This window comes from Maylandia zebra, linkage group LG20 (assembly GCF_041146795.1).
Source record: "Maylandia zebra isolate NMK-2024a linkage group LG20, Mzebra_GT3a, whole genome shotgun sequence".
Lineage (NCBI taxonomy): Eukaryota > Metazoa > Chordata > Actinopteri > Cichliformes > Cichlidae > Maylandia > Maylandia zebra.
The window spans coordinates 17,456,929-17,478,834 of NC_135186.1; the positions used below are offsets into that span (position 1 = coordinate 17,456,929).

The following is a 21,906-nucleotide window of genomic DNA, read 5'->3' on the forward strand; positions in this document are numbered from 1 at the left end:
TTCATCAAGAGAACTCTGTCATGCTGTATTAAAACTGAAAAAGCATTCTAGCCGCCTGCTTTTAAAGCACTAAAAACTTTCCTGACATTTTTAATGAGAATATTAAACTCTTTAGTGGAACACAAAGCCAAAAAGGTAAAAAAAATGTCTCTTTGCAAACAACAGCCAGCCTGTCGTTTTCACCTTTGAACACCAGTTGCTCCTCTGTAATAAGTTCATTACTGACTCATTATGCTAATGTGATGTACTTTATCCTCACTGCTGTGTTTGGCAGGCCAGTTGGCGGTGGGAACCTGCGAGATAGTGATGCTCAACAGAGACAGCAGTGTTCCCAGGCGGACCATCGCCAGGCAGACAGCCCGCTGCGCCTGCAGGAGAGGCCAGATCGCCGGCACCACCAGGGCGAGGCCGGCCTGCGTAGATGGTGAGTTCAGTGACTTCTCTAGCCCAATGGAGAATAAATATTAGAGAACGTAGCTGGAGTGATTCAGTACAGCGGGAGAAGAAGTCACTTTGGCAAGCAACTGAATCGGCTGGTGTGCTATAAACATAGAAACAATCTAATTAAAAAGTGTAATTGATGAAAAAAAAGTTCAAAGTAATTTCAATATTTCTGTAACACAATGGATTTTTCCCCTATGCTTGAAGAAAAACTATTTGTATTTCACCTATAACAACTATATTGCAGTCGGCATGTCAAAACCTTTTAATATTTCCCTATATGAAGCCTGTTGTATGCAACTCCACCTTTACCACCATAAATTGAACAGCTGTAGTTCAATTAAACTATTAAAGTAGAAATATTCTCTGAGCATTTAGGGTTTGTTTTTTTTTAATTTTAAGATTTTTTTTAGGGAAGTGTTTTTCATCAAGAGTTAAGGATCGAGTCTCCTGGCACACTTGTGTGCTACATATGATCACTAGCGGCTGGTTAGCTTGGCTTACACCCTAACCCTAACACCACTAGCAGAGTCTCCAGGATGTACAAGGAATGATCTCTTGTAAAATATGATTGTGATATTTCTATACTACTGTTAATAATGAACCTCAGAGATGCCTGCAGGCAGGGTTTAGTTTTCTTTGTACGGAGCCAGGCTAGCAGTTATTCTTTCCAGTCTCTATGTTAACCTACACTAGCTGGCTGCTAGCAGTGGCTTCATACTTAATTGAACAAGTTGTGTCAAACTTTTTACTCTTGTTGAGTGTGGGATCTCGATCTGTGTTTCTGAACAAGGTGGGAAAAAGTGGGAAACCTAGTCATGTATTTACTTTTGTACATTTTTTGCAGTAATGCAGGAGTGGAGAACAATGAAGTATTTGAATAAATCTCGTGCAAAAAAAAATAATTTGATAGTTTTTAATGTATGTAATTGCATTGTAATTTCACAAACCTAGGAGTGCTCTCTGGATGCTCTGGTCCCGTTGAGAAAAGCTGAATAATACACTGTAAAATAAAACTAAACACCAAAATTAAAGTAGTGACATAAATACTGAAAAAAACATTTTAGTTAATGGAAATAAAAAACAAAACTAAATTCAACTGATGCGATATTTATATGCCAAATCATAACAACAATCAATTCAAGTCTAGCAATCAGACGACCTCCTGTGATGAAGCACTTGGCGAGTGTGGGAAGCAAAAACCTTTAACAGGAAGAAACCTCCAGCAGAACCAGGCTCAGCGAGGGGCAGCCATCTGCTGTGACTGGTTGGAGATGAGACAGAGAGACAGGACAAAAACAGCTGTGGAAGACAGCCAGAGATTAATAATAACTAATGATTAAACGTAGAGTGGTGTATAAACACATGGAGAGTGAGCCCACAGCAGTCTAGGCCTACTACAGCATAACTAAGGGAGAGTACAGGGTCACCTGACCCAGCCTTAACTATAAACACATAGAAATTTAAGCTTAATCTTAAAAGTAAAGTGTGTCTGTATCCCCAAATCCACACTGGAAGCAGGTTCCCCAGAAGAAGTAACTGCGGAAAATAACACTATTTAAAATAAATTAGTTTTTCATTTGATCCATTCTTGCTTTGGTCAAATTTCCAAAGCAAGGAAGCTTTGATAAATGTATCTTTACTGGAACTGGGATATCTGAAACTAAACTCTAAACTAAACTGATCTGCAAACAAAATGAAAAAAAAAAATCAACTTCAGGTTAAAATATCGCCAAGACCAATAATACATGCGATAATGACACGTGGAATCATTTCCTCTGCCACAACAGCATCTACAGACCTTTTTCATGGCAGACATTTTGACATAACAGGAACATCATGACAAATTATAAGAGGAAAAGCACAGGTGTAACTATTAACAATAATGTCTCTGTTCCAGTAGGAGTCCCATTTCAGTGAAGCAAAATGCACAATACCGCAGCCCTGCATCGGCTACTCCTGAGTGGAATGCAGTTGCTGTTTTCTGTCTGTCCGCCTGTGTCGTGACTTCCAAACGTGCTGCTGGACAAACCTGCTGTTGCAGGAACTACGGCACCGCTGTGTCGGTCTGACTGTCCTGTCTTTGGACAGTCTTTGTCAAAATGGTAGCGTCGTAACCATGCACTATGCAGTCATGAAACTTTACCAACCCAAGGAGAATGGAAGAAAACAGGACAAAGAGTCATTAGCCACTTTACAGCCAAGTTATTAATGTCAAAAATATCCTAATGCAAAGCAGCATCATCTCCCCCGTTTGACACTGGGTAAAAAGCCAGACTTCAACAACAACAGAGCGCAACCTGTCCTCAATAAGCCCAATGAACAAAATGTATTGGCTTCCTTCTCTCTCCATTAAAAGTAAGTGCCGATGTAATTTGGTTGTTTAACCAGCCAATCGATAATCACTTTGCATGTCTGACTTTTTGATGCCTTTTAGACTGTTTTACTCCTAACTGTGTGATTGGTTGTCTGCATTAGGCCTTCTTCAGTCAGCCACTGTGACATCAACAAATTAGTAATTGCTTTGTGTCTCCAGCGTGTATTGGGTTGAATTTTCCTCCTCCTTTTCCTCCTCCACCTGGGTTTTTAAAAAAAAAAAAAAAGATCACTTGTAATGGAGACTCCAGTGTTCATCCACTTTGTAGATAAGATTTTATACTTTAGAGCCCCTGTCTCTGAGCCATTGGACAGTATCTAGCTAAGAGTGATAAGAACGATGAAAGGGATGGGAGGGGTGTGATTGGAGCTCACAATATCACAATCAGATGCACCATTAGTTCCATCATGCGATGACTCATGTTGGCCTTAATCTAATATCCCTGACACCAGAGCCCCACAGTCCATGTCATCCTCTCGGCGCGCTGCTTTTAACTACCTCTCCCTCTCCGCAGACATTTTTCCATAACACTCAACAGATGCTAATTAATTTACAGAGAACTATGATTACAGCAGCAGGAAATTGATTATTACTGGCTTCCTGCCGCACCACACCCTACGCTCCATTAATAGCCAGCGCATTAAAGTTGGGACCTGTTGCTTGCAGGGTCATATTAAGATTTTCTGCTGACAACTGAGCTCGTCAGTCGTTGCCAGGATTTTAAATGGAATTAGTGTGTATTGCACCAAAATGCAGTGGATTTAATGATGCCTGTGCTCACATATCCTCTCTAACCTTTTAGCTGAGAGCATATTCATTTACATTCACTTTAATGGCCCTTCCCATAAATCCTCTTTTGCCCTTCTAAACACATAAACAATTCACAGACTTATAAATAGGTTTATATATTTCTGTATCTCACCAAGGCCGGGGATCATTCTTTCAGTGTTCCACTTTCTTCCTGATCAGTTTTATACAACACTTTCACAGCTGCAGAAGAAGTGGATCACTGCCCTTTTGTGATCCTGTGATAGAACAGTGACCTTTAATGAAAGTGGAACCGTCACTGACTCTCCGTCTGTGGCATGTAAACAAAGGCGAGCTAGCCTGCCTGATACGGGGTGTTTACAGCTATGACTAATTTTGGAAACATATGGTGAACGGAGCACAAAAATCTCATTTGTTTTTCAGGTTAAAGAGTAACTTAAACAAATTCCTTTTTGTGACGGAGAGCTGTGGTTTATATGCATGTCCATATGGTGTTTCTTTTGTGTGCTCGAAGACAAGCAGTCAGCTACATGGCTGAGCGTTTTTTGCCTGGGAGCTGCAGGATGTCAGTGCAGTTTCAAACACAACAAGACTAAGGAACCAATCCCGTGGATGCGGCTTGTTAGAACTGAAAATCGGGAACAAGGTTTATCCGACATTGGCGCATTTTTAGCTGCTTGATTACGCAGTCATATCAGGAGCTTGTGCTATTTATGTGTGCTCCTTCCTTTTTTTTTCTATCCTCTGCTCTCTGTTTCAACATTTCTGCGTCATGGCCTGTGTATTGTGGTGAAACCGACACACACAGAACAGAGAAATTGAGAGGCGGGTTGCCAGACTTGATTTTAACTAGTTATGTTACTGTAAGTGCAATAAAAGTGTTAATAACTCTAAAGTTGTGCTTGTGATAACAACTGGCCTTTTTAGTGCACTCTTTATGACTGAACCTGCCGATGGACAAGTTAAGCAGTGTTTTCTGATATCTGGCCAGGCAGGCGCTGTGTCCTCCTTCATCCTGCAAGAGAACCCATGAGTGGTGCTCTCACATCCAGAGGGAGAGTGGAAGCACGTTGCAGACAAGTAGCTAAGAGAGGATATGGCTTTAATTTCTCTGTATTTGTGGATCCGCATTTGAATGAGGCCACTAAATGAGACAAAGGTGTGCATTTGGGTGTTACAGATTGGATGTTACAGTTTGTAACACAAAGAGGTCTCCTCGTCTTACAAAGTGAGGACACTGTTGCGAATCGCTTGCTCATAAAGGATCATCGGCTCGTTGGCTTTCTCTTTGTAAAGTCTTTAGCTTACAATACAAAGCACCTTGAGATGGCTTTTGTTGTCAATGGGTGGCACATACTCTAGTTAAAACTGGATTGAACGGAATATGTAACTATTCATTTTATAAAGCGGTAGAAAGATCAAGAGCATGCTCATACATAATACCAATAGCTATTAAATGCTGAGACCAAGGATTGAAAAATTAAGATGTGTGCTGACTTATGATTAGCAAATAACTGCAATGTCCCTGGTTCACTTCTAGTGGGATATATTTTTGCCACGTCATAGTCTTCTCTAGTTCCCCCGGTTTCTGCAGCTGGATCTACACGTTCAATATCTAATAAGAAATATGGAAGGTTATTTTTGCGGGGGGATAACTTGTCTTTTGGAAGTAATAGAGCATTTTTGTAAAGGTGTGAGTCACAGATGCAACAGTGTCAAATCCTGTTATATCTCGACAACCTGCACGGTCCACCTTTATTTCCAGTAGTGTGATTAAAGCTGGTAAAGACATCAGATCTAAGGATATCAAAACTTTAGCTGTTAGCATGCAAATAATGTATTATGAATTAGTACCCAAAGATATTGCAGACATTAGGCGACTGACCTAATAGAACAAAGGCCAGTTCATCTACCAGGATCCATAAGCTAGATCAGCTCAACGATCAGCACCATGGACAGCGATCAAGGAAGCTTTATTGAGTGAATTCAGACTTTAGATATGTCCTTTACAAACATCTACATAACTGGTTTTGGAGATGTAGTGTTTTAACACTGGAAAATTAACAGCTGAATACACTCAACAGAGTATAGAAGTAAAACCTTTGATTTTCACCTGAGGTAGAATAATGTTCCAACATTTCCATTGTCAGCTATGGTGAGTGGTAATGTGATTACAGTCAGAACTGAAGCTTTGATAAACATCCATTTTTACCCAATAGGTATGACCAGTGTGGAGGGTTATTCGTATTTATGTTTGTCTGTTACTGGATTTTCAAAGAACTGATGCTTGTCAGCTTTGGTTGCTGTGCACAGAACTTTGGGAGATTGACTTTTCACACTACACACTGATAAAGTGCACAGTTTGACATTTGACCCCGTGAGCAGCTGACCTTTTGGAGTGTATACGTGCAATTTACACTGTGAGCACAGATTGGATCAAGTCATCGGCAGAGTTATAATCACCACGAAAAGCTCTGGGATTTGAGGGCCTTTACTGTTTCCTGTAATGAATCGAAACTAAAATCCAAGGCTTAGTCTGATGTAACCTCTGAGACATTTTCAAAGTTACTACAATCTGCAGCTGATGGCTTAACAGAGGCAATTGGACAATTCTTCTTATCTCCCTTGCCGTCCTGCTTGTATTCTGCCTTCAGTAATTACATAACGACAAAACTATCTAAGCCTCAAAGTGAATAAAGTCTGTTGTTACCTGTGAATATATGAATTGATTAGCCTAGACGGTAGCTGCATTGCTTGTGCAGTATGACATATTACCGAGTTGTTCCTCCTGTTTTTTTTTTTTTTTTTTACTTCACTGAACATGTTGCAGCAAGGGCAGTGGCTTTTTTTCTGCAAGTTACTTCTTTTGATACTCTTTTTGTAGGTGTATTTCAAGCTTTTTTGCCCTCTTTTTGTGCTGCTGTATGTCAGGGTTGTGCAGGTTTAGTCTGCACACTGTACACAGGAGGATTATGTGCTTTTCCTTGCTTGTCTCCCTGCTCTCACTCTAATCTGCTCCCCGAGTCTCTCCTGCTCCCTTTCTCTGCGTGGCCCGTTGTTGCCATGCCACCACATCACACGGTAATCGTATGAAGCTCGATGGCCACCATGATAAGAGGCTGCAGGGAGACCGTTTATATGCTGGGTTCAAGCTTCTCGTTTTGCGCTCAGTCAAAGCGTTATTGACAATAAACGGGCAAAAGAAGTGATTTAGAAGAAGCATCAAAACAAAACAAAAGCAGAGGTTTTTTTCGTATTTATATTGCAGACGCATAGCCGAGAGGATTAGATGTACTCTTTATTTTAACTGCAGACAGAGCCAGGCCCTCGTTTTAAACAAGCGTGACTTTGAAAAACATGTTTGCTTCTGATCTGACATTCATTTGCTAGTGTTGTTGGCATAGTTTGCCTGCAGTGCTAACAGCACTTCCTTCCATATTTACCTCATCTTGATCATTTTAATATTTATTGAATGTATATTTCATAGCAGCAGTTTCATGAGCAATTTCATCTTTCATATGGAACACAGCCATGATTATTCAGTGTTGCATAAGCACAAAAGAACGTGTAAAGTTAATTTTAATTGAATTGAATTTGTTGCTCTTGTTTTTTTTTTCTTTCTGTTTAGGAGAAATATTTTTATTCACCAAGGAGTTCAAATGTTTCTTTTATTTGCAATTGCAATTTAAAAAAAAAGGATGTGCTGATGTTTCACATTAAAAGCCCTCTATGCAGAGAGTAAAAACACCTTTAAGATTTTTATTTAATAGTTTTTCATGGAAATGGAGTCACCCTGCAATCTACAAGCGTTTGATTACTAGTGTGTCTAAGTGCGCAATTTACTACCTTTGAATGAACTTTCTATGGAACGTTGCTTTCAACAGTGATGCCAAGAAAAGATTCGGTGCAGTGACAAAATTCAGCTTTAGAAAAAGACGAAAGGCTAATGACAAGTGATAAAAAGTCTTGTTGTATCACTGTTGCATTTGTAACTTTGATAGTTGTCCCCTGTGTAGTTAAAGGAGTGTAAATTTTCAGTTGAATTCAATTTTATTGTATTTATACAGCAGCAAATCACAACAGTCAACTCAAGGCGCTTCACATTGTAAGGTAGACCCTACAATAATATGGAACAGGTATTTTCTGAAAATACAATATTTGGCATCTGGTTAATTTTGACCCTCTGTAATTGACCAATAGTTTGTTGCTCATGAAAAGCCAGTTGATTGATGGATTAACCCAGATTGGTTATAACCACTTCATGAACATAAAAAAATTATTTTTTTATGGTACAACTCTACTAATGGTTTATTGATTTCTGATCAGTGGAGCGTAAACTTCCCATCTGTGTCAACAACCACAAATAAAACACTACCCACCAGAAATGCAAAGCAAGCCCCCCCAAAAAACTGCAACAGGAAACTAACTGGATTCTCAACAAACACAATACATGATTATGTGTGGATACATTTTGCAGGCGGGCTGATCATCAGCCCATCAGGCCCATGCTGTCAGGATAATGTTGCAGATTGATCTGTGATTGAAGTTTAATTAACATGAGCCCGAAAACCTGTAAAAACCTGTTACAGTGTTTTTGGTGCCCAGCTTTAATGACTGGCTATAATCTTGTAGGGTGTTTACTGCTGCATAAGAATCATCAGTATTAGTTCCATTATTTCATTTCAAAAGATGCTCTTAATTAATTGTTCTAGTGATTCATTTGTCGCTTTGTTTTTTTTTCTTCGATGCAATTAATCCTTTGGTGTGTCCTTGGTGAGAAAGTGTCTCTCTCTTCATCTGAATACATTTTAAATGAGCTGCCTGTGGCTTGAGTATAAATTTGATGTCATTTTTTGCTCTTCTGCGGTGGCAGAATTTCATCAGATTAGCAGCGCGTCTGGTTTAGAAGTCGCCGTTGTGCCTCCTGCCCTGCTCTGAGTCTCGTCTGGCAGTGTTGTGTTGTGCTGGGCAGGGCTTGGCACCGTGTGCAGGGGGGACAGATGGTCTTACGTGTGATCTAGTTTGAGGTCCAGAGCCGTACCCCGACAGGGACCCTGGCAGCTGATAAGCCTGGCTTGACGTCCGCGGTCCCTGGGTGGGACTCCGACAGCGACTGCGACACGACGGGCCACCCAGGTGTCGGCCAGACAGAGACACTCTCCTCCTCTCTTCCAGCCACCACAGCCAGCTGTTTCATCTCTGCTGTTACCATAACAAACAGGAAAACATTACAAAACAGGCCTGAAAATCTGTTCAAACACCATGATAAAACTATAATGCCAAGATAGCCACAATATTTCCAGCAATTTGCACCAGTTGAGTAACCCAACAAGCCAGGTTTATTATACCCACAGCATGTAAAGCATACTGAAGGGTGAAATCAAGCAGCAGACAGATATTTTCAGACAGCTTTAGCACAGAAGCTTAGTGGGTGGGTGGGTGGTTGTAACGTCTAAGCTTTTTAATGTGTCTACAATTGTGCGTGCCAGCATTTTGGGAGCGATAGGTTTGATGGATGGAGACAGGCTGAAGCCGAACTGCAGCGCTGCCGTTTTGTTGCCGCTCGCGTTATTCATGATGTTGTCGTGCATGAGGTTATCACAGCAATGCTCTCATCCCCCCCTAACGCCGTGTCACCAATCCACGGCTCTCAGCACCAGGAGACTCATCAAGTCATCATAGATCAACTCATGTTGTCATGGATGGCATTGAAAAAGTAACAAGGGCAAGCTATCGGGTGCCCGGATAGTACAGCAGGAGCTGAAAACTGCATTTATTTTAGCCAACCTGCGTGACTCTGGGTTGGCTGGCCTGATGCACTCCACGGTTAGTCAGCACTCCCACCGCTTTGCCAGCTCAGCTTTTATTCCTTGCCCTGGAAATTGAGTTTTGCTGGCCCTGTAATGTACTCAAAACTACATCTGCAACTGACTGATAAATCTACGCTTTGTTGCACCTGACGGATAGCTGTGAAAATGAAAATTCACCGCGGCACGTTGCTGTGTCAGGAGGAAGGTCACTTTAGATTTGCCTCTTCCCCACTCAGGATGATGCCAAAATGACCATTTTGTCTCAGAATCCAATCGCAAAGCTAAACTATCTTCTTAAGCTCGTTCTGTACGATGCGACGACAGGTTTATGTATTGTTTCGTTGAACTGCTGTCTCTCCCTGGCTGCATGGCAACACTATGAGAGCAGGCTTAAAAAAGCACAGCTCCTTCCATGATGAGTAAATAATATCCATTATTTGCTGAGGGAGAATGGCTTTGTATTTACACAGCAGTGATTGTGTGTGCCGCGTTACATACATGAGGGTGCTATTCGGCCAGCTTGATAAATACCACAAGACAGCAGATCTTTATTGCAGACTAGCAGTTGGGGTCTGACACTCCAAAGACCAATTTCAGACCGTTAACAAGGCCTGGACAGGAATACCTCACAGCAAAATGTCACAAGGCCTCCCTTTCCGCACCTCTTTACGCTTCCCCTTCTGCGGCTCCCCTCTCGGTTCCACCATCAGCTCTCCTCCGGACATTCAGCGAATTGTAGTTCCTCTCTTTCAATTTGCCCACCATGTTACCTCGTTCCACAATGTGCTGCCCCGGGGGATCGTGGGTAGGCAGGAGCGGTGGCCCCAGCCAGGTCCGCAGAGAGCTGATAACCTTTCAGTGTTGCTTTAGCACGCTGTGTAAAGAACAATCAGTGCTTATCAACCTCGACGACAGGCGAATGTTAATTCAATGTCATGCAGTCAGGCTGCAGCGGGAGAATGGGAGCATCACTTGGTTACGCTGTGACAGCCTGACGTCTTCTGCCAACAAATAACTTTAAGAAGACTGGAGAAAGGCTTGTTTTTGATTGCCTTTCTGATATGTAATCTCCTCTCTCTAATCTATCTATAAAATGCTACTAAAAATGAATTTAAGGTTTACAGACCCCTGCAGCTGTCATTTGTGTCACAACTGCATAAAGTCTAAAAACAATAAGTCCAGCACCATAGCAATACTGACATCAGAAATAATACATTTGACATTTGCGAGGGCCTAAAACCAAATTACAGCTGCTAGCCTGCCACTAACATGTTGGCCAAATGCCTCCATAAGTGGGTTTACTGTGTAGGGAACACAGCTGCTTGTGTTGTTTGTGGTTTATTTTGAGTAAAACCTGCTAGAAGTGCTCAAATAATGTCACTGTCCATTGGGGCTTAAGACTGCAAGTTTGAAAGTGTAAATCTGGGGGTGCTGAGTGCAACAAAAAATAAAAAATAAATAAAAAAGCGGTCTAACCAGACATCTGCAATCCATTTCCTTCTATTATTCACCATCGCCGCCTCAACAATTCCCAATCTGTCACTGATCTGTTAATGTTCAATTTGCATTGTGGGTTTGTTGGCATCAGGTTTTGACAAGAAGAATGTGTAGACTGAAAAACCCATGGTGCTGCTGCATCAATTTTACTAATGCATTTGTCCATGCTAAATGAACACAGTTTTCTCCTCCCACAGTTACTGGACAACAAGACACATGTAAAAAACAAAAATATATATAATATATAATAATTTTTGAAAAAGGCCCCCTGTCTGTTATTACAATCTGCGTTTTGTGTGTTTTTTGACCAATTTTCAGTCATGTCATTTGTCACGTTCTAATATGGCCACAATGATCTCCAGTGTATAAAAGCTATGATCTCTTTAGGTAGGCAGGCTAAAAACAAATAATCGCCTAAATTGTGGCTACACCTGTAAAACACAATGGAGATATGCCACCACCACCACAGCCTCCAGCTAATTAGGACCTCAGTGGGGGAAAAAGATGGATTCATCTGCTCTCTGATGATGCCAAGAAAATTGAAGATGTGTGCATTTTGTAACAGGATCAAATTTATGGCCAAGCTGTAGCTGGACTCAACTTCTCAGAGTATAATTTAGCTTAAACAAATGAAACATTATTATGTTTTAATTTCCACCAAGAAAAAAATGTCAAAACGGGAAGAGGGGGGGAAGCAATCTTTCTGTGCAGTTGCAGTGAAAGCTTGCATTAGCAAGAGAGTAATTTATGGACCGCCAGCTGGCCTGTAAAGGTTACTACCACAGGCAATTCTGACATGCTAGTTCAACAAGAACCTCATTAAAATACTACAGGCTTTTAGAGACATCAACGTATAAGGTTACCTTTGTGTCTGGTGAGCATAAAAACAACAGATTTGTTTGTTATGGGGAAAAAAAAGTTGACTTTTTCCGCAGTTTTTCTCTCTCGCTCTGTGAATCTGTCTCTCTGTCTAATTTACCTCTTTGACCTGATGTCTTTCTTTGCCTCCCAGCACGAATTGTTCGCAGCCGTCAGTGGTGTGAGATGGCTCCCTGCATGGAGGGGGAGGTCTGCAGCCTCCTGTTCAACCGATCCGGCTGGACCTGCACCAGGGGCAGTGGTCGCATCAAGACCGTCACGGTAATTTACTAGACGTGACATTAATATACGCCATATGCACATAACAGCAATGCGCCTACATTTTCAGCATGAGCGAACCCCCGCCAGCCGATAGTGTCAGGTAAAGCCTGAGCCCTGGGCTACAGGGAGTATATTTCAGTCAAACAGCAGGTCAGCATCCAAGTTTCAAACACTGCATCAATAGTGGAACAAAGATGCCAGAAAATTCATGCAGCACTGCTCTCTGTGGGATCAAACTTTGAAGATTTTTTTAGATATCTTTAGGCCTCAGTCTGGTTTGTTTTACACTTTTACAGGAGTTTTGAATTTTGGTAATTCAAACTTTTGAAACACTGAAGCCTGAATCTGTAGCATATACAGTAATAGTGGTGCAAAGATGTGTTGGGAGGTGCATAGGAAGAAAATCTCATGAAATTAGTGAAATCATCATTAGTTTTTACTGATCTGCAGCTCCTAAGTATAAGATGTTCAGCTCCAGAGCTGCTGGATCAGCCCTGTGCTGTATCACATTTGCACTGAAAGCAAGCAGTGTACCATATTACCCGGGCTACTTGTGGAAAACTTTCTTTTTCCTACATCCTGGATTATTTTACAGAATGGCTTAAACACACTAGCCAAGGCTCAGTCATCTCCTCCCAAAGCTAAAACAAATCATTTGAAGCCAGTCAAATCTGAATCTGACACCAAATCACACGAGCTAGGAACTGCAAGTGAATCACATATTTGGAACAAATGTTCTGTAGTTATTATTCTGTCTTTGTGTTTTTATGGAGAAGGTGGAAGCTGATGGAAAACGTCTGCAAATGCAAATGCAAGACAGATATATGTAATATGTAAAAATGTTGACCAAAGCATTAGGCAGTGTGCAGACAGATAACATTAGTGTCTGACCTCTCTCTGACTTTGTTAGAGATTTAAACGAATGCAAAACATGTTGAATTTTTAAAACCCTCAATATGGTGTCATCTGGTCCTCTGTAGGCTCCTCTCACAGTGCATCCAATGCCTCAGAGCTGCCAGTGCTGCATCGCTTACTGAGCACTGATTAATTCTCATTTGATTAAGCAGCGAAACAATGCACAAGGAGCATTGCTAGTCTCCACGAGGGTTAACTTCATATATTTTTTGTATCAATGCAAAAGAATAATCATTATGAATGCGTTTGAAAGCAAAGAATAAAGAAAAATATCTACCCTCCAGACATTACTGCTTGTTTAGTGAACATTAGAGTCACCATGGATACAGGTCTCTCTGTCACTGTGTGCTTCACACTATATCTCTAGGCAATTTCACACTATGCAGCTCTATGCTCCATGAAAATGGAGCAATTTTGTATTCTTTCTGTACAATTCAATGTAATGCATTTCTCTTAGCAGGTGGCCACCTTCCTGCTATGACTTGTGGAGATATGGTGTTGATAACCTTTCTTTGACAAGTCATGGAAACAAATACTGATAGGTTTGTAGCTTGAACCTATTCGCTGGAACGTTGAAGACAATATAATTACACAGCAAAGCAAGACACGAGTAGGCAAAGTTCTTCATGTTTCTCGTGCACGGGAGAGAACCGGACAAACGCCGTTCCTTCGCTTGACCCCAGTTGCTCTCGTTCGTTCTCCCGTAACACTGTTCTTTTATTGAGGCTACATGAATATGCATAGGTTCATTAACATATGACGTCTACATACACACAAAGAGTACCTTGCCTGTGTGTGTGTGTGTTGTGATTTGTGTGAGGTCAAGATGTGACCCTGTGAAGACTCCCCAAAGCTGGTGCCAGGCGTCTAGCAGATCTATCTAAACAAAAGGCTCTTATACTTAAAGAGATATACGTGTGTTTGCTAAACCATATATCAGCAAGAGAAGATACGACCTCTCCTAGGAGGTGTGTGATCTTATGCTACACAGAGTTGTTACAGACCTCCTAGGATGAGACATTCTTTCAATCTACAAATGATTATACACCTCTAAGCATATATGGTTAAATATTTCTAAGCATAAATGACAATCAACAATACAAAACCTAACAAATACACTTCCTCCAAAAAACGTCAGCCGATCCCAGTTATACTGCTGGCATGTCCTCTATACTTTTGTTTAGAATGGTTTGCGCTTCCCACGTTCATGAAAATTTTGAAGAGGGCCTAACGACTGTTGGTGACAAGCTCGGCTGGACAAGTTTCTTTTTAGTCATCTGCTCCTTGAACAGCAAAGAGCCAAACTGTGGTCATTAAATCTCTGAGCCAACTGGCTGACTTTATAACTCTTCAAATTTTATTTCTGCACCACCTTTTTGCATTTACCAGTGTTACCTTGCTTGCTCGGCTTTTCGCTGTCATTCCCAGGGTGTCAAATACAGATTGTGCAGATCTGTCACAGAAATCTGCACAAGTTGTCTTCTGGCATCAGCTGCAGCAGTATCAGACACCGAGGCCTAACAATCTGCCAATGCATGATAAAATCTACGGCGGTGGAGAGAAAAAAGTTTATTTGTTAGCCAAGAGACTGGAGCTTTTGTCACATATTTTGGGCATATTAATGGCTCAGTCATACTAGAGGAAAAATAGGACAGCAACCTTCTTGCCAGTAGGAAAAACTGGTGGTTGTTGTCAATTAAAAAAAAAATTGCAGTGACCCAAAGGTTGAACGTGCAACCCTCTCAACCTCTGGGCGATCACTTATGATCACAAGGGGATTGCGCAGGTTGCCTGGGGAGAGACAACCTGTCTCCAAACAACCGCTGCCTGTCTCATTCCCTCGGACTCTCAATCATTCTCAGAGTGAAGATGTGCAAATAATTGCCATTAAATTTAAAAATGCAGACGGATTCCCAACATATTGCTATCCATCTGAGTTAGTCAAGTGCAACCCTTTTAGACAGCAACAGACTGGAAATGGTTGCAGACCTATTCCCTTTTTTCAAAGGCGACAAGATCATCAAGCTCTTTGCACATGATTGGCAGAATTCTGGCTGCAGCAGTCTCCAGCTAGTGTTGTTGCCTAATGTAGCATGAGATATCTAGAAATGCTTAGCATCTCTTGACAATGCTTCGGATGAAAACAGGATTTTTTGTTTTTAACTCCAGATCTTAAACTTTATAACAGTTGCTTCGTCTGACAAACTGAATACACACAATCACTGAAAAATAGTCTTTTTTTAATGAATAAAAACGTAATTTCTGTCAGTGAGTATCAATCTAAAAAACCTTGCTTTGGACTCAGGACTTCAGTTCTGCATGTAGGAAAAGGATTTACAGTGAAAGTACAATCAAATATGAGACCGAGAGGTCCTGTGCAAGCATCCATGCGCAACAAATTGGAACTGAGACCAATCTCAATGTTGGCATAAACCCATTGTGTCACAGCGCCAATGCCAAAGTACCAGTTTGTATGTATCTGTGGAATACCATGTCCTTTAAGCTATCTCCTTTCAACAGAACATACATGAGTTCATTGGATCATTTAAATAACTGTAAGTGGCTCAATACAAAGAAGTAGGCTCATATTTATGGACAAACACTATTTTGATTGTACCTTCATGCCAGTAGAGTGAATACATTTTTTTACCTGCCTGATATCTGCCTCAGGTAAGATTATGTCAACAGAAAGAAACAGAGGGGTATAACTTACAGAGGCAGTGCAAGTGAAACAGCTTGGTGTTGTCAGCAAGAGATGACAAGATGGACAGAGCAGGAGAGACCGCTGTCCTTCCCGTCAGGTACAAGGCCAAAGGTCAGCCTCTGACCGGCTCTGTTGATTTTCACTCTCTCTTATCTCTCTCATTTGATGTCTCTTCATCTTGTTCGCTCCTCTGCCTCCTCCGTCCAGCAGCCCTGGGCAGCTGTGACAGATTTCACGCATGCATTCCCGCCGTGCTGTAATGTATCCTGACAGCACACTTAGGTTAGTGTTTTGCTTTTTGTACATACATAAACAAAAAATGCAAATGATGTGTTCCTCTGCACATTCTTAATTAGCTGTTGCTGAGCAGATTTTTGTTGAAGAAGTTAATCTGAAGTGATGTCAGTGGGTTTCTTTTTTTTGGGGGGGGGGGGGGGTTGCTTGTTTGTTTTTTCTGTTATGTATTTTTGAGGGGGCAGGGATAGGAAGGATTTGGCAGTAGAAAAGAGGAGGTATCAAGAGGTATTTGTTGTAAGACCTAAAATGGGAGGAAAGCACATTCTGGAAGATAAATGAAAATGAGAAATCTATAAAGAGGATTGATCAGGCTGGAGGGGGGATAGAAGGATGAAGAGAGAGAACAGGATGGAGGACTTGGCTGCTTCTCGGCCTGTGGCCAAGCTCTGTCTGTCCACATCTGCAAGTATCTGGGAGAAGGAGAGTGCAGAGAGGAGGTTTTAATTGCGAGACAATCTGTCTTCACGTGGTTAATAATCATATTACACACTGGCATTCGGGGAGTGTGTTTTTCTGAAAGCTGATAATGGCTCTTTATTCATGCTGAGGTGCACAGGTTTGATGTAGGTGGAGCTAGCAGATACAACAAAGTGACAAATCTACCTGATGGTGGCAAATCATGCAGAAAGCCATGCATCCAATAAAAGACAATGTGGTTAGAATAATTATACATTGAAGCCGACATTTTTTCTTTTTCATATCTAAGTCCAGTATGAAATCTCTTTCTAATAACTTATCAAATCTATATGAATTCAGTCAGCCAGCTAGGGCTGCCACGATTAGTCAACTAGTCACGATTACGTCGACTATCAAAATCGTCGACGACTGATTTAATAGTCGACGCGTCGTTTGAAGCTTTGTAAGATCACAAAAGAAGCAGGAATAAGTAGCAGGATTTAAGAGTGTAATAACGGACTGAAACAGAAGATGGCAGCACTGCATGTACAAGGATGCCAGCTGCCGTTAAACCCTGAAGAAGAAGAAGCTTTGTCCCAGAATTCATAGCGCAGCCCAGCTCAGTTTCCAACAATGGCGGCAGCTAGTTAGTTTTAATATTATTCTATTACTCTTATTATTCTTTCTGGGTCACAAAATAAACGTTTAAAATATTTTTAGGTGCGAATGTAGCTGTGTAAACCTCAAATATCTGCTCAGTTTATCAAGACACCACATATTTTCAAAAGCGCTCCGACGTTTTCGGAGACATCTGTTACCCACCAGCTCGATAGCTAGCCCGGGGGCAAGGCTCACTAGAGCCCGTGAGAACACCGGACTCCCGGCAAATCGTTTTGCCGCTGTCTTTCGCTACTCAGGTTAAACATATATAAGTCACTTAGGTAACTTAAAAATGTTATTGTTTGGCTTTTTTTTAGTATTTTATTTGTTCCTGAGTAAATCGGTTTGGCTGAGATTAAAGTTATAGTTTTTACACAGCTGAATAAACTGATTATCAGAAGTGTGAGATGCTGGAGAATATAGCAAGGAGTTTATTAAACTTCACAGAAACAATCTGCAAATTTCATTGAAATTTAATAAACTATCATCTTTTAATTTCTGTGCAGCAGCATCTTTCATCGTCTTTAGTTTTAGTTAGCACATACCTTAAACACTTAAAGCTGTAAGCTAATGATAGTTATATAAGAGCAGATGCTGCTGGTGCAATAAGCTGTAGCTGTACATCCAATGGATGCATGATCTGATTAGTCGACTAATCGCAATAATAATCGGTGACTAGTCGACTATCAAAGTAATTGTTTGTGGCAGCCCTACAACCAGCTCAAGCTAGTTTCTATGGAGTGCTGCTTTCATTAATGAAAGGAAGAGACGTCAACCTGTCAGCCTATCACTTTCGCCCAGACAGAGACATCTCAACAACTATTTGACTGATGTCAAATAATGAACTGTGCAGGTCAACACTGGAAACTCTTTTTTTTATATGAATCTACACAGTCCTCAAAAAGAATAGGACTTTTGTGTGTGTGCGTGTATGTGTACGCTGTGACCTTTCCTCTAGTTCAAATATCAGGCCTGAATGTAGATAATAAAATTTATAATCTATTCTGGACATGAGCCACCCTCAGGCCAAAATACAAACTCTGCATACCAGAAATCTAATCAAACAGGCAAATTGCCATTAATTTGATGCTGCACACTAGTGCTCCCATGGGGATAAACTCTTTTTATTTTAACAACCCCATGGCCTTCCCTACTTTCAATACTTGACATTTTTGGGGCAACTAGATGTTAAAAATGTTAGTATGTTTCATTAGTTGTTGAGGTCTTTGTTCTTTACCTCAAATACAGTATCTAAAGAGAATATATATATGTGTATATCCTCATGCATTATATAATTATTTATTATTAATAATAATGATAATGTTGAAAGAACCTTGTGATATAAAAGAAAATGCACAAATCTGTGCACTAATGCTCCATATACAGTGCCTGGATGACAGGAATTTTGCGGCTGTACACACACAGTGGCTTTCAGCTTAAAAGCTTTAATTCAAGGGGTTTAACAAAAGTATTACATTAACCGTTAAGAACCATTAACAGCCATTTTAAATACACCCTGCCAGCCACCTAGCCATTTTCAAAGTCTCAAAAGAAACTGGACAAACAAAAAAAATATAAAGATTGTTTGCAGGCAATGACTGACTGATGTCTAAAGCCCATGGAGTGTTTCCTCCCTTGTGATAACCTGCCAGGTCTTTATGTAGCTGCTGTTGCTGCTTGATTGTGCGTCTTTTTACCTTCAGTAACTGAAAAACGTGCTCCGTTGGGTTGAGATCAGGTGGCTGATGCTGTCATGGAAAATTTCTTTGCCTTGAGAAACTCTTTGTTTGCTTCAGCAGTGTAGACTGTCGACTTTAATTAAAAAATTATTGCACTTTTATATGCTGACTGTACGTGATGCATTTTTTGGAGTTGCAGTGTCAGCGTCACAGGTATAATAAAACCTTTAAAAAAAGTCTAACTATTGTAACACACATTAATTAAGTGATTTGTCAGTTTTACTGCAATATATAGACACTCCCATATTAGACACATGTCACTGCACCTGCAGCTCTTTATAAACACAACCACCTCCCATCACCTCAGCCTCCTCCTTACCGCCCGCCCTCTTGTGAGTGCAGCTCATGGTGGCACTGCCAGGTCACACACTCCAGCCTAACCTGCTAATGGAGTTTGCATATGCAGCCCGCTCTCCACTGCCAGCTAGCCATTAATATGAATCACTCTCTAGAGGCCCCTCCAAACAAGCTTGCAATTTGTCTTCACTAGTGAGCTGCTGAAAGGTCTACATATGATATTCTCCAAGGTGGAAAGCGCAATTCAGGAGGGCTGGGGTGGGGTGTTATGAGGTTGGTTTCATACACTTGACGGGGACACGGGGGGGTGGGGGGTGGATTTAAATTGCGGGGTTACACAAGAGCACAGTTGCATGCCGGGGTCTGTGCTATTGAACGGAAGCTGGAAATGTTCATAAGGTGGAAAATTGACAAGACAGCCAGGGAGAATTTAGGACAGTGAAATTAGTTTTACTCCTTTTAGGCAAGTGAGAGGCTTGTGAGATTGCATCACTTGCTCTCTGCTTGGCGAGAGCTCTGTTGAGAGCACTACTGAGCTCTAATATCAGCCTTTGCTAATGCTTTGCGTTTGCAAAGTGATGGGCTCAAATTGAAATTCTGCATATCAGAAATGCTTCTTCAGTGCGGAAAAAAAAAGATAGGACTATTTTCCTGAATATTGTTACTTCACAGGCTAGCGGGAGCTTAAAGTATGAAATGTAAGTACTTGAAATCCTGATTTGATCATAGTCAGACTGCAGACTCGTGCGCATTTCGACCCACAGACAATAACTCGATGGTTGGTGGGGAAAAAATACCCCAAAAATCTTCATACACCCACACAACAAATGCCATTGCTGGGCTAGTGTGTGGCCTGGAGGGGATTCGACCAGTCGTAGTTGGGCATTTTTTGGCAAAATGAGGAGGGTTACAAAATGAACAGGATACGCACAGACGTACACACACTGAGTGACCCAGTAGGTCAGAGAAGCTTGCATGTTTTTTTTTTTAGCATTTTCTCTTTTTTTCTGCTCTGGTGGCCCTCCTCCAGCTATGTGCTCTTTGTTCCAGCATCAGCCATGGTAAAAAAAAAAAAAAGCCAGCGCAGTCTGTGTAGTCCTGCCAGTGTTGCTGTAAACATAAAGACATCATAGCCAGTTATCATTGCCGGCTTTTTGAAAGGATGCCATGACACAAAAATCTTGATTTGTACAGGAAGGAATAAGTAAAAGGTGTGCCTTTATGAGAAATAGAGCAAAGAAAAACAGGTGTTTGGCTAGAAAACATTCCAAATATGACACCAAAGGGCAAAACAAACAGATAAAACTAGATTTTTGGCACTGTGTCAGTTCAAATGTTCCCGTCCAGTTATGAAGGAGTTATGAAATTCTCACTTCTTTCATAAGAAGTGAGAAAATTACATGGACAGATGATGTAGTTCCACAGTGTCGTTATGTAACACTTGCTAGCACCTCAGTTATAAAGGCTTCAGTGTCTACGACAAAGGACCAGGCAGCCAAGTCACGTGTCGCCATGGTCACTGCTGTGCTGGCAGCCCATCTGACCAGAGACAGACTTCTAATGAGTTTGCTTCTCAAAGGCAGCCCAACACACTCCCAGGCTCTGTCAGGGACACAACTATTTCTCTGCAGCTTCTTGAAATAAATTGTTGATTAGTTGGTGAGGTTGGAGACCTGCGGTAGAGATGACAGTTCTCTGTATGGCTTGGAATCATTAGTGTAAGAGGCTAGAAAAGGATGTTGTGTCCAAATAGGAACAACAAAAAAACAGTACAACTGAGCCTCAGGTGCACTGCCAAAAAATGTCAAAGCATGTCATCTATCTCAAATGGTGTTCTATTTTTCCAAACAGCTGGTGAAAACTAACACTGCAGTCATTGTTTCACCTTTCCAGTGAATATAATTCTACCGAGTGTGTTTGATTTCATTTATAACACTTAATTATTCAAATAACATGAGAAGCAGGTGGTATTATCTCAACCCTACAGGTAGAACATGATATACATGATAAATCTCACGATAACCACCAAAAATGAATTATCCTAATAACAGGTGGAGCTAAAGTCAGATAAATATCATTCTCCTGTGCCACAGACCCTCATTCTTGTCCCAGAATTATTATGATACAGTTATAACACACTTTTTCTATGGGCACTGTGTGAGAGAGAGTGTGTTTTATTTTAAGTCAGCTTGTCATACACCACAGCCAGAAATGCTCATAGATCACCAAAACTGAGAGTAGTATCCAAGTTATGCAATTAGCAGGTAGGTTACAAGTAAGCTGCTACATGTAGCTAGCTTCAAGCTTTCCGCTCAACTAGTCTAAACCACTGGACTGAATGTATTTTCTAGCATACGGGCTAACATGACTTGCTGAGCAGTTGAAAGTTTGGTGAGCATGCTTCCAGCATATTTAGCTAACTAGTTTCAGTTAGCTAATTAGCCTACCATATTGGACTCCTTTGACTACCATACTGGACATGAGGGAAAAATGTCTGACCGATTTTCGACCTGTTCATGCTATAGCAAGAATCTCCTTATCATTGATTTGCTTGCTTGGAGATTAGAGCGGTTGCTTGTAGTTTGCATGATAGACACCAACTCATATGATAACAGAGAACATTTCTCCTTCACAGTAAAAGCTGTGCCTCAAAGCTGCTTTGCAGTCTATTTCTGCTTTGCATCTTGTTTTTCACAATTTTACTAATGCTCAGAGAGCAGCTGTTTACTATTTGCAGACAAGGTGGCATGTTCCGTGCAAACTGCTATCTGCTAGCAAGCCACGCATTTGAACATTTCGAGATTTTCTAGTTGAGGATTACTCATTTTTTCCCTCTCAACTGATGGTTGTCATATGGTCTCTACG

The 21,906-nt window shown here is 41.1% G+C and overlaps 1 protein-coding gene across 2 annotated transcripts in view; it reads left to right on the forward strand.

Moving 5' to 3' along the window:
* Positions 1–21,906, forward strand: part of tafa5l (TAFA chemokine like family member 5, like) — a 47,764-nt gene that overhangs the window by 13,278 nt on the left and 12,580 nt on the right. For both annotated transcript variants that reach the window (XM_024799484.2, XM_024799485.2), the window contains 2 exons: positions 275–424; positions 11,906–12,033. In XM_024799484.2, the coding sequence (XP_024655252.1) occupies positions 275–424; positions 11,906–12,033 (278 nt within the window). The remainder of the gene's footprint in view (positions 1–274; positions 425–11,905; positions 12,034–21,906) is intronic.